We start from the raw sequence: 22,836 nt of genomic DNA, 5'->3' as shown, positions 1-22,836 counted from the left end.
TCTAGGCACATTAATTTTCTACCAATCTAAGATTTTAAAGTCATCAGAATCATCAGACACTAGCTCTTGTCCTTCACCAATATATCTTTCCAACTCAGATTTAGAACCTCCACTTCCAGAGTCTTACTTTTGCCTTTTCAATTGAAACTTTTTTCTTACAAATTTTGTTCTCACATTTCCGCTAGATGGATTAGATGTGTCATAAGATGAAGTAGATCTTGATGGAGATGATTGAAGATAACATCTTCTTGAATATTTTTTTTAGGGAAAAAGGTTTGATTTTCCTCTCTACTTTAGAAAATAATACTATATTAGCCCTCGTTATACTACCAGTCCATTTGAACCCCTAACGTTAGTAAAATAATTGTATTCGTCCCTATTTTTAATAGATTTTCATAGTGGAAAGGGACCGGTTATTAAGTCCAACGTGGCCTGACATTTTGGGTGAGGTGTACGATATGTGGCATGCCACCTTACCAACTCTTAATTTTTCCTTGTTTTTTCTTTTGCTTTTTCTTATTCGCGGACTCATATATTAAATTGACACGGAGGACTGAGTATCAGTATACCTAGTACTAAACTCATATCCTACAAAATAACCCATTACCAAAAACCCATAACCCATTTAGCCCGTCAAATATATAAGAGGCAACCCAAATAATTTAAATTTCAGAACAAATTCTTTTGGAGGCTTCGAAATTGATCAAAGCAGAAATTGGGTTTTTAACCTCTACCATATATGTACGAGTCTAAGGCTTAGAACTCTAAGGTCTAAACCACTTAATCCTTCATTAGTATCTCTCTCTTGGTGTCTTCCTTTGCTTTCAAATTTATTTGTTTCAATTCTTAATTTCAATTTTCAACTTCATAATTCTTTAGTTTTAATTGGAACTCTTGAGATAGTTATGGATATGGGTCTTTTATAGTTTGCTATTTTATGCCAAAAGGCAACAAAATTTTTGCAAGAGCATTGAGTCGCTTTACCGGATTTTTTTACTAGGCTCAATGAATAAGATTCTATCAAATTATTCAGTATCTTTGTATTTTTCGACATCTTCTCTGTATTCTCTTTTTTTCCTATTGTAATTGAAAAGCTTCAAATTTTTATTGCTTGAAAAGAACTTTCTTTTCTATAATGTTGTTTTGAAAGAAACTTAAGGTCCCGTCATGGAGTAAGCCAAATTTAGGGAAGACACAATGGTACATTAATATTAAAAAAATATATGGCTAAAAAAGTAGCCATGTCTGCCAAATATAACTTTTTAAAGTTTTTTCGTCCTGATTGGAAATCTATTAAAATTAGGGGCTAATGTGACTACTTCACTAACGGTAGGGGTTTAAATGGAGTGATAGTATAGCGGGGGCTAATATAGTACTATATTTCAAAGTAAAGGGGTAAATCATGCCCCTTCCTCTTTTTTTGATACTCCCCAAACAAAAAATTCAAATAAGCATCCACTTCGACAGTTATTTTCTTCCCTGGTTCCTCCCTGAACATTTTCTCAAGTGCCAGACCAACATACTCTAATTTGTTGTGAGGATCCAATACATAAGCAATGAGTATCATCTTATTCATCTTTTCAGGTTCAACTTAATATTTTTTAAACTTTTCTTTCATCTTCTCTGCCATCTTACTCAAATTAGTGTCATCACTAGCTAAACATACCTTCAAATAACTATCAAGCTCACATATATGACATAACGTGAACCTGAAAATTTTTCTATGAGCTCATAAAATCTTTCAAGAAACTTTATCATGTTTCTCACATTCACCCAATCATCACATACAAATGGACTTGCAACATTCCCATACTCAGAAACATGCGTACAAAGATGAGCAGAAATGTCATGCCCTGAACTTGGGGGCGAGATTGGCACCCCGTGCCTTACTTAACCTAGCGTACCAATTTGTGACTGAGGGATTCTGAACATACAATGTCATACTTTGGCCATGAGGCCACATTGCAAGACAATTTACAAAGTAAAATATAAAACTTAATGGATACTAGCTTTGACTAAACATCAATATAAAGTTGGGCCGACAAGGCCGTCATAACTACTACAACTGATAAACTAACAAAATATACATACAAGGCCTACAAGGCCAGCATACTGCACTAACTGACAGGATATATCTACAAGCCTCTACTGATGGATGTAGTGTGATCGGAACAGGGCTCTAACCTACCCATAACATATATACACAATATGTACACAAAACCCTAGACTCGACAACACCGAAGGATGTAGAGCTTACTGATCAAGATAAACTCGGGCAACACCTACTGAGGAGGTCTACCTGTTTGTCTATCTAAACCTGCACGCATGAAATATAGCGTTCCCAGAAAAGGGACGTTAGTACAAAATAATGTACCGAGTATATAAGGCAATAAGATAACTGAAAGCTGAAACTGAACTGATAATATAATAACTGAAAGTAACTGGGAGTCACAGATGATATGGAGATATACTTACTTACTGATACTGACTCAACTCTCTCAATATAGTAAGTAAAATAAATGCCCGGCCCTATAAGGCCCGATACGTGTAACTGCTCAACTGTAGAAGGCTAGCTCATAGGCGCTCGACCATACTAAGCTAGGTATCTCTGCCATCCTAGGCTCACTCATAGGCGCTCGGCCACAGTAGGCTCGGTATATAACTTACCATATGATCTGAGGTTGCCCAATAGGGACCTGCCCACCGATTATATCTTGATGGTGGTGAAAATACTATAATACTATGAAATACTACAATACTTAACTGAATATAAAGTCCTGATAAGGAGAATACTATAACTTATGAGACTACGATAATGTACATAAGTTCAGGAATACGAACTTCTCTTTATGCTTCGTTATCAAATTCATGTAGTTACGGGATCATGCCAAAATGAAGAAAGATTTAGCCTTAACATACCTTATCACAATCTTTCCAATCACCAAGTTGAACTCACCTCTTCACACCTTAATCTACACAACGATAATAATACAATCATTAAGTCGCGAAAGGTACAACTATCGCACTACGAACGACAAGATTATTTTGTATTAAAACGGGCAGCATCTCCTCTATAATTCTTATTTCCTCCAAATTCAAGATAACACCAACACAAGAACACAACAATATCAACATATATACATTATTTTCCAACCTTATATACACCACAAAATACTACAAAATAGCCCAACACACCCCAATCTCTTCATGCACAAAACGACCACTGTAGTATTGTCAAACAACCCAAAAATATTACGATGAACGACCAGCCCACCATCCTGCATTTATGTGGGGTTTATCCATACCCTTCCTCATCAAAAACTCCATAAAACAGCAGTAAAACATGCAATCCAATAACAATACAAAACAATCTACAAAATAGTCTGCTATAAGTGAATAACTCGAATCACGGCTTTCGATCACCGTCTGGTATGTTCTTACAATTATATAACGACTTTCTATAAATCTCCAACAGAAAAAATGGATGAAAGAGAGCAGTAAACTTACCTTATTTGTTGAATAACTCAACTCCTATCTTGGTTCTTCAAACTCTAGGTTTTACCTCCAACTAGAACTTGAAAAGGAGAGAAAATCAATTAGGGTTTGTGGGCAATTTTGGTAGGATGTTTGTAGGGTTTAGGTCTGGTTATTTTTGTTATATAATGAGTGTTATATTGTAGGAGATAAGCCCTTAAATGTGCTCTTTGCCCGACCCGAAATATCCCCTTTTGGACTTTCATTTAAGCAAGTAGGTGACACACCTACTTGTCACCTAGCAGTCTGCGCAGTCTTGTAAAAACTCATATATCTATCTACTCCGATGTCATATTAACAAACAGTATGCATTAGAAAATAGACTCATAGATGTTCAATTTGATGGGTGGAACACCCTGTAACTCTAAGTATATTGAGAGAAAATCACAGTTTCATTTGACACAAATTTCAGTAAAACTTATGAATGTAACTTGTGATGACTTTCATCGACTTTTGTTCCACAACCCGCTTGACTTTAAAACACAAAACACGACTATCATACGACTAACATATCACATAACATAACCTCCTTATCATGTTAAGCACCCTAGTCTCACCCCAAAATTACATGTTATAACATTCCTAACTTGTCAAATTTTGACGAAACATTATTTTCTTTAATTCCTTTAGCTTCTGAACCTTCCAACTCTCTTTGTACTTGTTGTTCATGATCTTCAATATTTGTAACCTCTGAGGTAACATGATTAACTTACTTTATACTCTTTCAAAGATGATCTCATTTTTGGTCCTACGTTAGTTTTCTTATAACTCACTTTTAATTTTGAAAATATAGGGTGTAACAAGAAAATTCATCATAAAAAAGATGAAGCTTGTCAAAGGCCTTCTCAAAGTTTTGTGCCGTTTCCAACATCAAGTAGGTGGAATTCCACCTAGTAGGAACATCCAAACATAATATTTTGCTACATTCTATCTCTTGATGTGCACAATATTCCCTAAACTTTAAGGTAGATCTCACATACCTCACAACTTGTCTAATACGTTTTTACAGAAATATCAATTTCTTTCAAATCATCTTGCACAATTAGATTAAGCATGTGGGCCATGCATATCACGTGAAGAAGATTACCACTCATCGAATTTGTTTTCCACATATCTAATTATTTAGACAATTATTTGACCGTGACATCATTCGAAGAAGCATTATCAACAGTAACATCGAATACCTTATCCAATTTCCATTCAAGCAAACAGTTATCAATAACTTTTGCCATCTTGTCACCCTTATCACTAGAGATAGGGCAAAAATTTAGTATTTTATTTATGAAACAACCAATCTCTATCAATAAAATGATCCGTCAAATACATATAGCTAATTCGTTGTAACGAAGTCCATGTGTTTGTGGTAAGACAAATTTTTGGTTTTAATTCTCTGAAATTTTTCATTAGTTTTAGTCTCTCTTCACTGTAAACTTGAAAACTATCCCTTGTAATTGTCCTATGAGAAGGAACATTAAATAGAGGTTAGGCTACACTCATAAACTTCTTAAAGCCTTTTTTTATCAATAAAGCTAAAATGTAATTCCTCCGCAATTACAATCTCAATTAAATCCCTCCTAACTAGTTCTTGATCAAATTTCCAAAACACCCCATATAAGAAGCATTAGATTAGGTTTGAGCATAGAAGGATGGAGGAGATTCACATGGCGGCTATGATTCAAATGGTGCATCCTGGCTACTAGTAACTACCAAGATGTCCCCTTGAAAGCTCAATCGGATAATAATGTTTCATTTGGGCTAAACGCGATACAAACTTATCTTTTATGGGGAATTTGCATCTATACCCGTTTTTTGGGTCACGTTTTAACTTGTGCCCGCTTTGCAAAAAAATTTACAAACGTACCCACTTTTTGACGTAACTTCAGCATACGGGCATGAAGTAGCAAAGACAATCACGCAAAACTTCAGCATTCTAGTAGACGGGCCTGAAGTAGTAAAAATTGCTGAACCAAGTATGCTGAAGTTTTTGTTTGTAATTGCTGAACTTAAGCATAGTAGCTGAAGTTTTGTTCTCTATTTGATGAAGTTTTTGTTTGTAATTGTTGAACTTAAGCATAGTAGCTGAAGTTTTGTTCTCTATTTGCTGAATTTAAGCATTCTAGTAGCTAGGGGTGTGCATTCGAATCGGTTTATCGATAAATCAAATCGATTATTTGTTATCGGTTTATCGATTTTTTGATTTTGAAATTTTCCTTATTGAGTTATCGATTTTGATTTTGATTTTGTCCTCTTCGGTTATCGGTTTATTGATAAACCGATAAGATATACTAAAAAGACAAATATGCCCTTATTTTATAATACTACCCTTTCTCTTCACTTAAGTCCCTAACCGGCTAACCCTATTTTCCTCCCTTCTTCAGCGCCGCATCTCTTCAGTATTCACTGTGCGTAGACCCAAAACTAGGTGACTCTTCAGTTTTCACTTTCTGCTTACAAAGTACAAACCTAGCTCTGTTCTATCGCCACTCGCCATTGTCGCCGTTTCCGGAAAGCTCTTGGCAGGTACCATGTAGAAATTAGTTTTTGTTTTTGGTTAAGAATGATTTATTCTAGTCAGTTCACGCTACTCCTAATTGATTATATTACCTTCTTATTAGTCATTACTAGTTTTATGATTCATCAATTGATATAGTACTCTACTTTGTCAGTATTGTTCTTCAGTTCTTGTACTTGTAAGAAATCTCCAATGTCTCCAACTACAATGAGACATGACATTAAAGTGGAGAGAAGAAGAAGAGTTAAAAGTGGAAAGCCATGACATTAAAGAAAGCCCTTCTTGATTTAAACTAGAAATGGCAGTAGGGAATAAAGATATGTTCAGAAACAAGATGAATAAGGTGAATGTTAGTTTGATTGACATGATTATAATGCTGCTGAGAGTATGTATGTACTCTGCTCTACTGGGATAGAGAAGTATTATTGCAGTGATGGTTTGGAAGATTTTTTTTGTACAAATATACCTTGTTCCTGTTTATTGTCTATATGTAATGTGATAAGTTGTTGTCTCCACACATGGCTACCTTTTGCTATTATACCCTTCAGTTCTCTCTACACTAATATCTTTATGAGACAAAAACATTGACCTTGACAGTGGAGTATATAAATTGTCTCGACTTCAACTTCTACTAGTTTCGATCAAATTTGAAAGCCTGAAACTTTTAGTTCTTAATGTTCCTCTAAGTGGATACAAACCAAATTTGACAGTGGAGTATATAAATTCCTTTTTAATTCTTAATGTTCTTCTAAGTGGATACAAACCAAAGCTGAAAGCCTGAAACTTTTACTTGCAGTTGCGCTCACTTGACAGCTCTAAGACGAGATTCAATTGCGAGGAGTGCTGACTTCGCCTTGCTTTGCTTCATTCAACTCGTTTAAGACTGTAAGTTACATTCTTCATTCACTTCATATGGCTAAAAATGATAAAATTGATCAAGTGGTTGATGAAAGTAGAGGTTCTGAATCTACTGTTGCAACCAGTCACTCGACAGTTACAAAACAAAGGAAAAACGATCTCGGGCATGGGATTTTTTTGAAGAAAAAGTTGACGCTAAAGGAAATAATAAATATGCATGTAGATTTTGTGGACAAGAATATTTTGAGACAAAAGGCAAAAGTACGACACAAATAAATAATCATATCAGTAAATGTCCAAGGAATCCTTATAAAGTTGAAAAAGGTCAAAAACTATTATCATATCAAACAGTGTCGGGGGGTAATAAAGGTGATCTTATTCCATAAAAATTTGATCAAGAAGAGTGTAGAATGGCTTTGTGTTGTATGGTGATTGTTGATGAACTTCCATTTTAGTTTTGTTGGGAAGGAAGACTTTAGAAACTTTATGAAAGTGACACAACCTTGTTTTCATATTCCTTCCCGTACTACTGTTACACGGGATTATTTTGCTCTTTTTAATGTGGAAAAAAATAAATTAATGAAGTTTCTTAAAGGAACAAGTCAAAGAGTAAGTCTTACCACTGATACATGGACTTCTATTCCAAAAATTAACTATATGTGCATCACAGCCCATTGGATTGATAGTGAATGGATTATGCACAAAAGAATTATTAACTTTTCTCCAATTACTAGTCATAAAGGTGAAGATATGGCAAGGTGTATTATTGATTATTTGCGTGAGTGGGGTTTGCAAAAGATTTTCACTGTCACAGTTAATAATGCTAGTTCAAATGATGTGACCATGGAGAAGTTGTCTGACAAATTAGATGATTGGGGAACTAATTCCATGAATGGTCAACACCTTCACATGAGATGCATGGCTCATATTATAAATCTTATTGTGAAAGATGGTTTAAAAGAGTCAGGTATTTCTATTGCTCGTGTTAGATGTGCAGTCAGATACATTAGACAGTCTCCTGCTAGGTTGAGGAAGTTTCAGGAATGTTGTGAAAGTGAAAATATTGTCAAGAAGTCTTTATACTTAGGTGTTCCTACAAGGTGGAATTCCACCTACTTGATGTTGCGCAGGGCTATTGAATATGAGAGTGCAATTAAAGAATATTCTGATCGTAATGCCGGCTTGTCACATTATCTTATGTTTGATGCTATTTCAGATGGAAAGCCTGTAGGTTTTCTTACAAGAACCGATTGGGATGATGTAAAGAGAATTGCACAATTTCTTGAAATATTTTATAATCTCACTTTGAAGGTGTCCGGATCACTTTATGTAACATCGAATTCTCATTTTCTTGAAATTGGTCAAGTTGTTGTTTACTTAAATCGATTAATAACAACTGAAGATGTACTTTTGAGTGAGATGGCATCAAGTATGTGGAAAAAATTTGAGAAGTATTGGGGTGAACCAACAAAAATGAACAAAATGATTTTCATTGCGTGTGTTTTGGATCCTCGCTACAAGTTTACTATTGTTAGCTTTGTACTTAAGAAGATGTTTGGAGATGAAGGGACAATTATTGAAAAAGAGGTTCATACTTATATGAGTTCATTGTTTAGTGAGTATGTCTCTAAGTCGGTTTCAAAAGATACTGGTGATAAAGTTTCTACCTCTTTTCCAAGCTCTTCATTCAGCATAATGGAAACTTCAACTCCTGGTTTAGGTGAACATTTAGATGAAATAAGGAAACATAAAGCTGCAAGTGGAGGTGTAGATTCTAAAACAGAATTGGAAAAGTATCTTGCAGAAGATCCTGAAATTGAAAGACCGGACTTTGATATCTTGGCTTGGTGGAAGGTGAACTCATCTAGATTTACTATTCTTGCTAAGATGGATCGAGATGTGCTTGCTATTACTATTTCAAGTGTGGCATCTGAAAGTGCATTTAGTACCGGAGGGCGTATTCTTGACCAATTTAAGAGTTCATTAACTCCTAAATTGGTTGAAACTCTAGTGTGCCTTCAAGATTGGCTTCGGAGTGAATCGCTTCCTGTAAATGTTGAGGAAGATTTAGATTTTCTCGAGACACTCGAGGAAGGTATGTATATTTTAATTAATTTTATTGTATTGCTTAAGATAGTTAAATAATATATTAATTGTTTGACTTGTTAATATATATTATTTTTAGATTTTACTAATCTTGGCAAAGAAGCTTCCACCGACGATGTTTGCTAGAGTTTGTTAGCTGCTATGTAAGTTCTCCATTTTAAATAATATACTTGTAAAAGAATGTGATGTATTACAAAGTTCTTAATATTTTTTTTTAATTTCTTCTAGGTTTAAAGCTTGGTAGAAACTCTAATTGCATAGGGGTACCTTTATTTCTTGTGGTTCAATTCAAGCATACTTGCTCGATAGAGTGGTAAAAATTGCAACTTTGGAGCTGATTTTGTTCATTAGAGTTGTTTTGAGCTGTTTCTTCTGTTCGACTTTGCTTCTACTTGTTTGTAGTATTTCTGAGCTTGTCTTTGTCAAGTTTCTTCTTTGAAAAGGATATGAGGTAACTCACCCTTTTGAGATTTAATTAATAATTTATTTTGGTTCTGGTTGACTTGTTGTGGTATTGAAATTCCGGCTTCGCTGCTTCACTAAATTACTTTGAAGTGTTTGAAACCAGTTGGTACTTGGAATAAGCACTCCATTGTCAAAATATGTAATTTTGGGCTTTCAAAAATAATGACAGATGCGATTAGGAGAGATTCTACATCAGTTGGCACTTCTGAAGAAGTATCGATGGCTGCAAAATTGATTCCTAATGAACCTTTCACGTAAAAATGTGACCTTTTAAGCTGGAACTCTATCTTTTTCTTTCTTTGAGTTTCTTTTAACTTTCTTCTATTGATTTTGTTCCTTTTGTTTTAACCTATGAAACTATAAAACTCCCTAAACTTTGAGCAAGTCTAATCTACCTCTTTTACTATTGTGACAGATTATAACGGAAGAAAACTGTCCATTTGAGTATTGTAGTTACGATATACTTTCCGTGAAATTCCGCAAATTTTCTTATTGGTGTAATCGATAACCGAATCGATAAGTCCCAAAAATCGATAAATCGAAACCTTATTGAAACGATAACGATAAACATATGTACAAATCGATAATCGATAAGGGTCAAAATCGAATGCACACCCCTACTAGTAGCTGAAGTTTTGTTCTCTATTTGCTGAACTTCAACATGTTTTAGCTGAAGTTTTGTTCTGTATTTGCTGAACTTCAGCATGTTTTATGCTATCATGTAATTGATTTTTTGTACAAATAATAAGTTTATCATAAGTAGAATTAGTAACTTAAAAAACTAGATAATGATTTAGCCCAACATGTTAAAATGCATTGATAATGTACAAAGCTGAATCCAAAAAAAAATAATAGAATGTGAATTAAAGGAAATGGACTTATATTTACATACATGTACGTACTTACTTTAGAAAGTTATTTATAATTTATTTTTAAATAATCTGATAAACATACTTATGGCAACATCATCCCTATGAACTGAAGTTTCACAGCAGCACCAACAACATCCGAAGAAAGAAGAAGAAGAAGAAAACGAAGCAGGAGGAGAAAGGAGACTGGAGTTGTTTAAAAAGTGGATACAAGTTAAAACTTTTAAAAAAAATGAGTATAAGTTAAATGAGGACGACCAAATAGAGCGCCCGTGCAATTTTTACCTCTTTTACCTAAAGAAGAAATAATAATACAAATTTAATCCGAATGATACAAGTTAATGCAATACAGGTCGTACAATTACTTTGAGTTAGGTTTCAACTTTCAACTAGGCAAAAGGAGAGCAAAATTATTGCGCTTAGCTGCACTAAAATATAATCTTCCGATCAAAATCATAAAACTAAAATTTGTATATACATAAATAATTTAATATTGCTTATATATAAAAATATATAACAAAATAAAAAATATTAAACTCGATTAAAAATCATATATAAGCTGTCACATGTAAAAAGTTATTATGTAAAATATTAGTAATCACGTTTCTAATTCATCTCAGATAATAATTTACGAAAATGGGCCAGATATTTATTCAATCGGTAAGGCAGACACAGAAGTTTAACGTAAAAATAGCACGGTATAGTCAGTTTTCGGACTAGTCATTCAAAAATAATCAGCGTTTACGAAGTCAATGAAAAATAGTCACTATTTTGCTGCAACAGAGACCGATCCAGCATAATATACTGGAGTTCGGTGCACCTGTATATGAACTCCAGCATATTGTGCTGGACCGGTATACTTTGCTTACTCGATTATACTGGATAATTATACTTGCTGGAACTCCAGTATAATATGCTAGAGTTCAAACATACTTATGCCGGAACTCTAGTATAATATACTGACGTATTTTTCGGATTTTAAACAATATTTTCACTCAAATTTATCTTTACATAAAAAATGGCTAAATTTCGATTAGTTTTGGGAGTGACCTATTCTTGAATGAGCAGTAAATCTAGCATGTGCCCTTTAACAGCGAACCACTATTGAAGCCTAGTGGTATAACTGCAGATAGCCGATAGGTGGGTATTCTCGAAACCCCTTTTCCTCTCTCGTCTCTTCGGAGCCTCATCTTCCGCTCTTTCCAGAAGCATAACTTCTCAATTACTGCTCTCAAGTCTCAACCACCACACTATCGCCGCCGTCTCCGTTGCCGCAGCGGCCACTCGCTGCACGTATTTATCACAGAGCTCCGGCCAAATAGCTCAGTCACAGGTCCGCTACCGAGTTCAGTCTTTTGTAGGTTATTGTACTCTAATTGTATTGAGTAAAGCCGTAGATAAAGGAACACACTATGCGTATTTGCTTTCTTTTTGTATGGTTGACAATTGCTGTTCTGTTTACGACGCTCTGCTTTAAAAAGCTGAACTTTATCCTAATTGCTTACTATATTATGCGTTTAATTTTGTGTTTTTTCTTTTCTTTTTTTCATTTAAGTCTGTGTTAATACCAGTTCTTTAGACGTCTTGTATTTGTTAGTAAATATATATACCAATGTGGAAAGTGTTTATATCCAAACCATGGGGTATGATAAATGACATCTAATTTCGATTTTCCCACAAATAACCATGAATTGGTGCAGACTAATGTTTTACTTTAGGGAGTGGGGGTGGGGAAGGGCTGCTCTTCTATATCGAATTGTTCTTTGCTTAGGGGATTACTATCTGTATTTACATTATTCATTAAATGGTGTTAGCAAATCGACTGTGCTAGTGTTACTGTGCGTAGCTATAGAATCTCAATCACTTCCACTTATTGTAAATTAAGGTGGATCTTTCCCCCTTTGCGGCTTTGCCTATCTTCTTGTGGATTAGTAGAAAAAATCTGTCCTTTTTTTCTATTACCAGTTTACCACCTCTATCAGAAATTCAGAATGCTTTAAGTGCTGTACTTTAACTTGCAATGTGTTCCTCAATGAAACTTATTGGATGTTATGCTTGATGTACTTGCAGTAAATTGGATGGCAATCATACCTTGTGGAAGCACATGGGTCGCCCAGTGGGGAGTTCAGCCTCAGTTTCTGCCAAAATCTTATGTTACCAATAAATTAACAGCATCTCCATTTTGGTGCGTCGTGCTAGGACATTCTTGAATGCAATCACTTATTTGTTGTATAAGAACTGTGCTTTCTTTCGAAATTTTATGGATTTTCTGGAAATGTTTCTGCTTTAGCTGTGACAACTGATATTTGTTATTTTTTGTGTATCTACCTGTTAAACCCCACACCTTTTTGCTGAATGTTCTCATTTCAACATTTTAAAACTCTCATAGGTTGTCAAGTCATTCTTGCGCTGATCTTTTTATAATGCCTGGTTAACATTACAGCCTATTCCCTAATGAATTATGCATGAAAGACAAATGAAACATGGATCCAGCCCAATCCCACGGCTGATCCAAAAAGTAAGGAGAAGTATGTCGTTCATGTGTTCTCGTTTGGAGGATGCCCCTCTGTAATTTGATCAGCCATGCTCGTTAGAACTTGACTTGTCTTTTTACGCACATAAGCGCATACTTGCTATTTTGGCCTTTATGACATAAGAGAGATGATTGAACATTGATTCTTACCTATTGTTAGGCGCAAGTTCAAATTCTTTTCCTAAATTGTACCTTTTCTACTTAAGAAGTTTATGGATAATTGGCATGTTTTCTACCTCAAGAGATGACTCCCGTATCTACCTGGTAAGTGTCCACACTTATTGACCTTGTTATCGTCTATGCAGTTTCTCAAGCAAGATAAGGGCATTGGCATCCCCAAGTTCAACCCTTTTTTGTCAAGATTCCCTGCAAGCACTTTTCAGTTCAGTGTCAAGCAAGAATCAATATCAACGGAGGGGGACCCGATTAGTTGTTAGAGCTGAAAAAGTAAGATGCTATGCAGTATGCAAAACCCATTCGTAGATTGTGATTCTGTGATCAGAATATGAGTTACATTTATGTGTGTGTGCGACTTGGTAAATAAATATGCATAGTAAAGCTGGTTGAATGTTGTTACATCTTTCACAGGATTACTATGATGTCCTTGGTGTATCTAAAAATGCTAGCAAGTCAGAAATAAAAAGTGGTGAGTACCACCTTCATTTACATACTCAAACTATTTTCTGCTTGTCACTTGTATCTTTGAATTGTGACTGTAGTTTAGAACTATTTATAGGTTGCTCTTAGAACCAAGTAGTTGAAAAACGTACATTGTTGGCTGTCATGTTATGTTCCTAATTCTCCATTTTTTTCTTGTTTTAGCATATCGAAAGCTTGCAAGGAGTTATCATCCTGATGTGAACAAGTGAGTATAGTTCCTGGAATTCTGTTGTGATGCCTTTTACTGTGGTTTGTTGAAAGATGGTATAAAGTAGTACATATTTGGTCTTTTCTCTAGCTTTCACTTTACTTCTGTATCTTGTTGAAGAGTCATGTTTACCTATTCAAGATCAGTTGATTGAATTCTTTCATGGATTTTGCTTATAGTTCCTGTAAATCTGAGATGTGATGCCTTCTACTGTGGTCTTGTTGTTGAAAGATGATATGTAGTAGTTCATACTTAGCTTTTTCTCTAGCTTTAAATTTTACTTCTGTATCTTGTCGAAGGATCACATTTACCCGCTCAAGATCAGATGATTGACCTCTTTACAACTTTGTTTTTTCCCTTCTGTTGTGCGGAAAATAATAGTAGAAAGTGAAGGTTCAGAAATTAAGGTATAGTTATGGGGGAAGATGGACTTCATTGAGATTTTCTTAGGTTGGTTATTTTGGAGTGGACATGTGAATTTACCGTAAATTAGCAGATCTTGTCTAGAGAGAAGATCCAGGTTGTGTTTTTATCTTTGAGAGGGTAAATACTGAAAATGCTGCAAGTTGCTGCTGCGAGGTATTGCCATGGTATTTGTCTCATCTTTATTTGAAAAACCACAATATTGTGTCCTTTCACTAATTGTTTGTCTCTATACATGAAAAGCCACTAATTGTTTTTTACTAGCATGCTTTTTACAATTTACCTGTATGGATTTTCCTCTTACATTATGTACTATCTTTAACTAAGTCTGCATTGATTCCAAGGATTTGTAGGTCTTTTGACCTAGCTAAGTCTGCAGTGATTCCAAGGATTTGTAGGTCGACCTACAAATCCTTGGAATCACTGCAGACTTAGCTAGGTCAAAAGACCTACAAATCCTTGGAATCAATACAGACTTAGTTAAAGCACAATTGAAGAGGAAAATCTATATAGGTGATACTTACTAGTTGGGAACTATATTGCTCGGACTCTCCGAAAATGTGGCCGGATACGTGTCGGATCCTCCAAAAGTATGCATTTTTGAAGGATCCGACACGGGTGCGGCTACATTTTGGAGAGTCCGCGCAACATAAGTTGGGAATAGGTTTTAGACATGGTAGAGAACTTCTATTATTACTGTTGTTATTATTATCATTATTATTATTTTTATATATATTTTCTTTTTTTTACGTGCACTTTATTTTAGTTTGGCGATGATGATGATATGAGTCGAGCTTAATGAAAGGCATGAAGATTCATATGGCCGACCCCAACTTGTTTGGGACCTAGGCATGGTTGTTGTTGTTGTTGCTTCTGCAATATGTTTGAAATTAGCAGAACATATTCATATGATTCCAACCACGAAATCTAAGGGTTATTTTTTCGATTAGTAAAAAGAAAGGCAGGGCTGCAATAACAATTGAAGTATTTGGTCATTGATCACTGTAACTGACCAAAGAAATGAAATTGCTATGGAGCATTTTACTGGAAAGGTCACACTAGCTAGTGAAATGTATCTTCTGAAAAAGAATAAAAGTGAGACGTTCAAGATTACTATTAAGTGTTATTTGTTGTAAGCTACAAGCTTTAGTTTCCTATTGACATGTGTAAGTATATATTCATATGAAGGTGCACAGTTATTTTTAGTGTAGTATTTTATTTTTACGGTATGTAAGATCCTTATGTGCATTCATGTTTATCGTGTTGTAGAGAAGCTGGAGCTGAACAGAAATTTAAGGAGATCAGCAATGCTTATGAGGTAGTTTTATTTCTCTTGATGCCTTGTGTGCTTTTAAAAGGTAACTGAATAGTGACGACCATGATGGAAGAATATTGCAATCACTTCTTATGGCATATATTATTTTGCTATAGGTTTTGTCCGATGATGAGAAACGTTCCATATATGACAAATACGGGGAGGCTGGCCTTAAAGGAGCTGGCATGGGTGGCATGGGGGTGAGAATTTCTTGTTTTATGGGAAAATTTAGCAATAGTAGCAGATGGTTATATTGCCCATGTAATTTTGACGTATTGTTCCTTATTCATAGGATTTTAGCAATGCCTTTGATTTGTTCGAGTCTTTGTTCGACGGCTTTGGTGGTATGGGTGGCATGGGTATGGGAGGCAGAGGTTCACGGAACCGAGCCACCGAAGGTGAAGACCAGGGCTATAATCTGGTGTTGAATTTCAAAGACGCTGTATTTGGTGTTGAGAAGGAGATCGAAATAAGCAGGCTTGAAACCTGTGGCACCTGTGATGGATCAGGTGCAAAACCTGGGACTAAACCATCGACATGTAATACTTGTGGTGGACAAGGGCAGGTTGTTTCGTCAGCAAGAACCCCACTGGGTGTTTTCCAGCAGGTGACAACATGCTCTGCTTGTGGAGGGACTGGAGAAATCTCTACTCCTTGCAGCACCTGCAATGGTGATGGCCGAGTGAGGAAGTCAAAGCGCATTAGTTTGAAAGTTCCACCTGGTGTAGATTCAGGTAGCCGTTTAAGGGTTCGTTCAGAAGGTAATGCAGGAAGGAGAGGTGGACCCCCTGGAGATCTTTTTGTCATGATTGAAGTTCTCCCAGATCCTGTACTAAAACGGGACGACACCAATATTCTCTATAATTGCAAAGTTTCTTACATTGATGCGATCTTGGGTACAACTATGAAGGTTCCTACAGTAGATGGGATGGTTGATCTAAAGATTCCATCAGGTACTCAGCCAGGGACGACATTGGTGATGGCCAAAAAAGGGGTGCCATACCTCAGCAAACCGAATATGAGGGGCGATCAATTGGTGAGAGTGCAAGTAGAGATTCCCAAACGGTTGAGCAGTGAAGAGAGAAAGCTCATAGAAGAACTTGCCAATCTAAACAAGGCTAAAACTCCCAACAGTGTGAGATAGCTCGTAGCTGAAGCAACTACTAAGTTGTTTTCACTTTTTGATACTCTTCCAAAATATTCTTGTGCTTTGTGTTTCAGATACTTCTGCTGTTTGCTCTACATACATGCACGGACGATATGAGCTTTGATTCCTCAATGATTCTATGTAGCATAGTTGTAGTGATAGGCAATTTTGAGGGTTGATTATGTATAATGTACTATATCAACACCCAGCGAAATCCTGGGAAAGAACAAGAGGGACAAATAATGATGTTCCAATATTTATTCTAGATTTAACCATTTGCTTCTCCATCAAAACTGATTTGAGGTTGAATTGTAATTCGTCTTCTGCAATAACTATCCAATTTCTGCATGTTACCTTGAAACTTCTCCTCAACTCCTAGCCCCATGTGGCTGTAATTTAACATTGCTGCTTGTCTTTGTATTGCCAGTTTTCGTTTCCAGTACAACCTATATAGGGAGAATTGTCAACGCTAAACTACTTGGAATTAGTAACGAGTGCGCAACGCTGTACGATGAAGAATCCCACATATGGGCAAGAGTTGGATTGAAATCTCATTATTTTCAGATCTCAACCTCATCATTGAAGGCAAAAGCCTCATGGTAACAGAGAAGACAGCCATTTATCGGAATAAAAAGAATAAGGTATGGGAGGAAATTGAAAAAGATAAAAGGAAAAGGTGAAGCACTTTTAAGCAAAATAAAAAAGGAATGGGGTGAGAGAGGCTCGAACTCTCGACCTCAGGATTACTCAGAAGCTATGAGACCTACGCGCTAGCCAACTGCGCCACCACCCCTATTGTTGCATTTTCTACATGATGAAATATTATTAATTAGTACAAGAGCATATCTAGGTGTTCTTCCCTGTTTTGGAGATTCAACAATTCAGGGTAAGCGGAACAAGCCACGGATTTTAAAAGGCAAAGATTGTTGGAGACAAATAACATAGAATCTTGAAGATCTCCGATTATTTAAATATAGAGCAACTAAAGATGATGGTGTCTCGCTCACGTGCAAAAGACAGTAGCCAGGTCTTGAATGGATCATCCCCAACTAATGGGGGAAAAAAAAATAATCTGAAATAGCCACATTTATAAGAGCCCGGAACCAAATGTGTTTTTTTTTTACTCAAACTATACAAATAGGTGGTAAAAAAATATGACATTTTTACATATAGCGCCATAATACCGGGCGCTATATACTAACAGTAACGGAACCGTTAAGATATAGCGCCAGGTATTGTGGCGCTATACTGTAAAAGCTGACATGACCAGGTATAGCTCCACAATACCTGGCGCTATATATACAACATTAATGTATAGCGCCAGGTATAGTGGCGCTATACATAGATTTCCTGGCCCCACCAATAATTCGTGACTTCAATAATTCAAAAGCGTATAGTGCCAACCTTTTGGACACTTCAACTTGGATATTGACTTGATTTCTCTTGTACTTATTCCGCATATCGAAGCGTCCATAAGGTATACAATCAAAGAGTGAATTACATCGGTCCACCAGGAATATGGCCATACCATTACGAAAAGAAAGGCATTTCTCGGGCGCAAACGAGCGTTTGAAATTGTCTACGGTAATTGGGATAAGTCATTTGCATCTCTGCCAAAGTACATGGCCGCACTGCAGCACTTTAACCCCGGGATAGTTGTTGAATGGAAGCTTGAGCAGAGTCCGGGAACACCAGAATACATATTCAATTACGTGTTCTGGGCGTTTAAGCCAGCAATTGATGGTTTTTCGCATTGCCGGCCAGTAATATCCATAAACGGAACTCATGTCTATGGAAAGTACGATATCAAGCTATTGATAGTTGTGACAGTAGATGCTAATGGACAGATATTTCCTTTAGCTTTTGCTGTTGTGCCAATGAAAGCACAGAGACGTGGACGCTGTTTTTGAACCACATGAAAGAGCACGTTGTCAAACAGCGTTCAGGTATTTGTCTAATATCTGATCGGCACGGTGGTATATTAAGTTCTGTGGAGTACTTGCCTGCATGGCAAGAACCTTATGCATACCACTGTTACTATGTGAGGCACTTTAAGTCCAATTTCTAGAAGGCACATCCCAACAAGGATCTTCATGATTTGATGTGGATGGCAGCAACAGACCACCACCAACATAAATTTCGGAGGCATATGGATTCTATCAGGCAAGAAGACGAGGCAGCCTATTGTTGGTTAATGCGACATGACCCTGAAAAGTGGACGTTGCATGAGGATGGTGGCAGACGATGGAGAATTCTTACTACAAACGTGTCAGAGTCCTTCAACGGGTTATTGAAGTCGGCAAGAGGATTGCCCGTCACAGCCATGGTGCGGATGTCATTCAAGCAGATGGCGGAGAGGTTTGTTCAACGGTCTGCAACTGCAACGGAATTGATGGAGAGGGGTGTTGAATTTATGCCAGTGCCTATGAAGAGATTTGAGAAATACAGACGGCGAGCATATTGGCATTCATTTTTGCAGTATGATAACGAAAGAGGTATTTTTGAAATTCGCACCGCTATCCATAATAATCGGGGTAATAATGTACATACTGTAAATGAATCTGTAAGGTTATGCTCCTGTGGGAAATGGTCCATCTACCACATGCCTTGCTCACATGCCATCAAGTGTTTTCAACGTGTTGGTTATGCGGAGACCAACTATGTTGATCAACAATATAGTGTTTCCAAGTACCTAAACACATATAGTGGTCAGTTGCAGCCAGTGGGTGCTGAGCATTATTGGCCTCCGAAATCCTTTAAAATGGTGTGTAAAAAGTCCTATTTGCATAAAAGACAGGTGCAGAAGAGAACACGTATACGGAACCAAATGGATGTTAGTGACACTGTTTATGCGCGCAAATGTGGTATATGCTCGCAAACAGGACACAACCGTCGTAAATGTCCTTCAGCTGGTTTGGGTGGCAAAACTAATCAAGCTCATGGTGGGTGTTCTTCTAGTGTACCAAACTACCCATGAGTTGATGTTGTAATAATTAGTTGTTATATCTATGTTGCAAGATTTATGAAATAAAATTATGCTTGTTAACTATTATTTGTACTTTCCTATTTTACCTATTTAAATAATAATTTAATAAAATTATATGTATATTTATTATGTGTGTGTTGTCTTGTCAAACTGAAAAAGCTGACCAGCTGACATAAAGTTGTCTTGTCAACATCATGATATTTAACACGCAAAGTATAGCCACATTAGATAGTTCGTTATGTGTGTGTTGTCTTGTCGAACTGAAAAAGCCGACCAGCTGACATAAAGTTGTCTTGTTAACATCATGATATTTAACACGCAAAGTATAGCGCCATTAGATAGTACGTTATGTGTGTGTTGTCTTGTCGAACTGAAAAAGCCGACCAGCTAACATAAAGTTGTCTTGTCAACATCATGATATTTAACACGCAAAGTATAGTGCCATTAGATAGTACGTTATGTGTATGTTGTCTCGCCTATAAATAACGGGCTCATTGTAGTTATGTTGTGTGCTCAAAATTTACTAAAAGCAAATATTTTATTAAAGGTAAGGTTGTTTTACTAAAAGCAAATATTACACAAATGGCTCAACCTCTTCATCCACCAAAGTGCAACTGTGGAAAAGCATTCTTGATGCAAAATTGTTGGGAAGGTGGTGAAGTTGGACGCCACTACTGGCACTGTATGAACCAGTTTTACAATGTTCCCGGCGAACCTATTTGTGATTTTCAAGAATGGGTTGATGAACCATGTTATCAGGAATGTTACAGAGAACAACTCCAGTTTCTTCATAATATGTGTCTAAGACAACAGGAACATGAAAAAGAAAGCAATAGAATTATTGCAAACTTGAGGGCGAACCTGAAGGAGGTGGGAGAAGAAAAATGGAAAACACAATGGAATTGTGAAGCACAAAAGGATCGAAAAAAATATAAACTGGAACTTGCGGAGGTGAAGGCGAAACTGAAAGAGGTAGAAGAAGAAAAAGAACAACTGGAAGAACGATTTAAGTGGTTGGAGCGGAGAATAAATAGCAACCGGGGCTAAACATTGGCATGTATGAGTTTAGTGCGTTTTTCATATTTCATGTATTTTTATTATGTTGGCCTGCTATATTTGTGTTTGTGATTGTGTTTGTACTGTAGTAATATTTTCCTTGTGTGTTCTACTAAATTTTATTTTAATTGAAGTAGAAGTTAAGTTTAAGTGCTTGTGTTGTACTAAATTTTATTTTATGAAACTATCAAACGAATGGAGAACTAAAAAAAGTAATGCACATATTAAATAATATTGTTAATGTATCCAAAAATATTATTTACACCATGTCAATGTGTCCCGCATCCGGTGTGTCTCAATGCAGCCGCTAGCCTGAGGCGCATCCCCTCCCGCCCGGGTACGCTATCAGGATCATCATCATCAAGTCGTCTCCTTATAGCTGGATGCGGCGCAGGATGACATGTATCGGTGGTGCTGTCAGCTCCAGTAGAAGGCTACATAATAATATGAAACTTAGTATAGAAAACTACATAACAATTCACAACAATTTATATTGTCTTACCATCATCGTCTCTAGATCCTGAATGTAATCATCTGTCGCTGCATCGCATGAAGCCTTAAAAAGGAAATTAATAAAGTTAAAGAAAATAAATAAGTTACAGTTAACACAAATTCAAATTCAATACTAATAAACTCATACCTGCGCATGTGATGTGGAGCCATAACTCAGTCGGCGCCCACTATAAAAATCTCGGGTCGGTCAATCCTCAACAGTGGTAGACGGGCCTGGGAAGTATCTACCCCAATCCACTCCTTGAATATCCGAGCCCGTGATCAATAACTGACCTGATGGGGTCACCTGCGATGGCACTGGAGTGCGATAAATTCCAAGGCTGTAAGACGGCATGTCCGTCTCATGCATGCCACCTGCCATATCAGCAGCAACATCATCAGCAGGAGCCTCAACACCCCCTTGCTGGGGACCACCTCCTCTTCGCCCACGACCACGTCATCCGGCACCACCAGCTCGTCCGGCACCACCAGCTTGTGGGATACCACGGCCTAGCTAGTACGTTGTTGGGTCCATATAATCAGCCTCGTGTGCCAAACGCTGATCCGATCGAGCTCGCTGCAGTGTCTGCGCAGCCACATCCATGAATCGACGACTATACTCCTGCATGGCCACAGGATCGTGGACATAACTCTGCATCTGCTGCCCCATATGATAGACGGTATGCAATCCAATCGCCTGCACAAAGTAAATAATATAAACAACATATTTGGCACTAAATTATAGCTATATAACTAATAATAACAGAAAACATACCAGGGCCTCGTGTCTCCCGGCGTATGGGATGTACCGACCGTGTGCCTGATGAACTAGGTTCCCGATAAAATGCTGGGAAACAGTGCGGTACCATGCCATATAACGTGGAATAGGAAAGTGCTGTGGAGGTGGGGTCAAGTCCCCTCGCCGGTCCCAGGTACCCAACTGCTCGTTAAGCCATCCATAAATGTGTCGTCTGCCCTGGACCGATCATCCCTCTCACAATGTAAAGCATGCCATGCAGGCAGAGTCGGTATAGGCTGCGGCATGCCAAACTGACAAAATACCCGCTCGAAGGCATGATGCTCGACAATATCGAGGCATATGAGCGGGACAGAAGCCCTCCAAATATGTCGGCCAAACCTGCAATACGCTGGCAGGGTACCTATCACCTCATCGGTGTACGACGTCCAGATGAACTATCAAATAAGAACACAAACCATTAGTGCGCATCACTAAGTTAATCTATAACATGTAAGTTTAGTTAGATATTCACCTTTGCGTCTTCCAGCAGATCCAACACATCCCTGCAGAGGGGGAGATTATGATGGGCATCATACTCTCGTGCAAGAGTACGACGCATAACCCACCTACAGGCTAGAGGGAGTTGCGAAATTTCTACATTAGCCGGTAGCTGTGGTAGAGGTGGCTGAAACTGCAGAAATCGCTCCCACACCCAAACCTAACATACAAAGTTGACGTAAAGTATAAGATTAACTATAACTTGGTAGAATTGTAACTAATGGACATATTATTTGAATATGTTGTCACCTGTAGAAGCGGCAGAAAGCCATCAACGTCTCTATGTGTGCCGATGCAAGCCCGACATATCTGCCTATACAGATATGAGATGACAGCACCACCCCAGCTGTACAAAGATGTATCCTCGAACCAGGC

At 37.2% G+C, this 22,836-nt stretch overlaps 1 protein-coding gene and 1 non-coding gene across 3 annotated transcripts; one reads left to right on the top strand and one right to left on the bottom strand.

The window, feature by feature from the left end:
* The first annotated feature begins 11,447 nt into the window (after window positions 1–11,447).
* LOC104232408 (chaperone protein dnaJ A7A, chloroplastic-like) lies at window positions 11,448–16,991 on the top strand. Of its 2 annotated transcripts, none has more exons than XM_009785600.2 (8): window positions 11,448–11,677; window positions 12,415–12,529; window positions 13,183–13,324; window positions 13,466–13,523; window positions 13,700–13,742; window positions 15,438–15,486; window positions 15,600–15,683; window positions 15,776–16,991. In XM_009785600.2, the coding sequence occupies exons 2-8, from the start codon at window positions 12,423–12,425 to the stop codon at window positions 16,625–16,627; spliced, it is 1,335 nt and encodes a 444-aa protein (XP_009783902.1). In that variant the 5' UTR covers window positions 11,448–11,677; window positions 12,415–12,422; the 3' UTR covers window positions 16,628–16,991. The 2 variants fall into 2 exon arrangements, with proteins under 2 accessions (XP_009783902.1, XP_009783909.1); XM_009785607.2 differs by having other exon boundaries at window positions 11,491–11,701.
* A 347-nt stretch (window positions 16,992–17,338) lies between these two features.
* Window positions 17,339–17,423, bottom strand: TRNAM-CAU (transfer RNA methionine (anticodon CAU)). Its single transcript is given in 2 exon segments — window positions 17,339–17,374; window positions 17,386–17,423. It is a non-coding gene; the product is annotated as a tRNA-Met (tRNA).
* Window positions 17,424–22,836: the final 5,413 nt, after the last annotated feature.

The sequence above is a fragment of the Nicotiana sylvestris genome, chromosome 1 (assembly GCF_000393655.2).
Source record: "Nicotiana sylvestris chromosome 1, ASM39365v2, whole genome shotgun sequence".
Lineage (NCBI taxonomy): Eukaryota > Viridiplantae > Streptophyta > Magnoliopsida > Solanales > Solanaceae > Nicotiana > Nicotiana sylvestris.
The sequence above is the reverse complement of the archived record's forward strand: the minus strand, read 5'-3'. Positions and strand labels throughout refer to the sequence as shown.